Source organism: Gossypium hirsutum, unplaced genomic scaffold, assembly GCF_007990345.1.
Source record: "Gossypium hirsutum isolate 1008001.06 unplaced genomic scaffold, Gossypium_hirsutum_v2.1 scaffold_239, whole genome shotgun sequence".
In the NCBI taxonomy this organism is placed as follows: Eukaryota; Viridiplantae; Streptophyta; class Magnoliopsida; order Malvales; family Malvaceae; genus Gossypium; species Gossypium hirsutum.
Genome location: NW_024402901.1, coordinates 1 through 1143, shown reverse-complemented (window position 1 = coordinate 1143; position 1143 = coordinate 1). Strand labels below are relative to the sequence as shown.

General features: G+C 36.8%; 1 protein-coding gene across 1 annotated transcript; it reads right to left on the bottom strand.

The window, feature by feature from the left end:
- Positions 1 to 258: 258 nt before the first annotated feature.
- Positions 259 to 1097, bottom strand: LOC121226512 (agamous-like MADS-box protein AP1; the record flags this gene model as incomplete). The annotated part of the gene is made up of 4 exons (XM_041110384.1): positions 259 to 417; positions 582 to 640; positions 712 to 811; positions 1032 to 1097. Coding segments are annotated over 4 exons (384 nt in total), but the record flags the coding sequence as incomplete, so codon positions are not given.
- Positions 1098 to 1143: the final 46 nt, after the last annotated feature.

The window sequence follows — 1143 nt, the reverse complement described above, 5'->3', positions numbered from 1 at the left end:
TTGTACCCATTTCATGCAGCAAAGCTCCAAGTGCATGAGTAAATAGTTCGAGTAAGTCTATTCATTCCTCCTATTTGTTGCTTTCCTGGTATGTGCACTGCAAAATTGTAACTATAAACATCAATCTTTTACCAGCTTTTGCCTTCATTATAGACAAAGAAAAACGAAAGCTTATGGGACCATTTTCTTTGGCTACGTTTAAAATTAATCGTTTCAGCTGATGGATTTTATTCTTGGCATCACAAGTAACATAACCTTTCATGCATCTTGATATATTAGGATGATGCCAATGAGGGTGTACCCGATATTCGAGGGAGGAGGGGTGGCAGCAGAAAGGTGATGTGTTGAGCATGGTCTTGCTGCCCCATGCGGCTGCTGCTGCTGTTGCTGCGCCACTGTCTTCTCCCTCTCTTTGATCTACATGCCAAGACAGGTATTTGTTAGTTCATGTTTTCTATTACAAAAAAAAAAAAAAAGAGAAAAAGATTGTAAATGTTGAAGATGTTGGAGATTTTGAATTTTACATTGAAAATCTTACATTAATTGCATTTCCAGTGGGAAAGAACAAAAATTATTGTGACAATCTTGAACATGGAAAAAGCTATGTCACCTCTTTCTCGGTTTATTGCTCCTGGTTTGCCTTCATCATTAAACCAGTAACAATTATTTGTAAGACTATAATGGGACAAAGGACAGCTGTTTAAAGCATACTTTTTTTTGAACGAATAAGTTTAAGAGCAGTATCAAGCTGCTGCTCCAAATTCTGCAGCTCCTTGAGACTCAATGACTCTAATTCTTCTCCATGTAATGCCTGAAGACGTTTAAGAATTCACCAACATATCAGGAAATTACTATGTTCAGCTAAAGTGGTCAAACTTTCTTTTTCTATAACTTTCATGTTTGACTCGTATTCGGATATGGTGAACACACTAATATCTGACATTCAAACCTAAGTTGGAGTAAAATAAACATTGAAAAGGAAATCACTCGTTCATCTTAGCAACAATGTAATCAGTTGAATTAAGAGGTACCCTGTGATTTCTCTGCAAGAGCTCAACCTTAGCTTTAAGTCTATTATAGTCCATGGACCAGTTGCCCTGTCCATAAACAGGTTTCAGTTTTCAATACAATTTCAGCCAAATC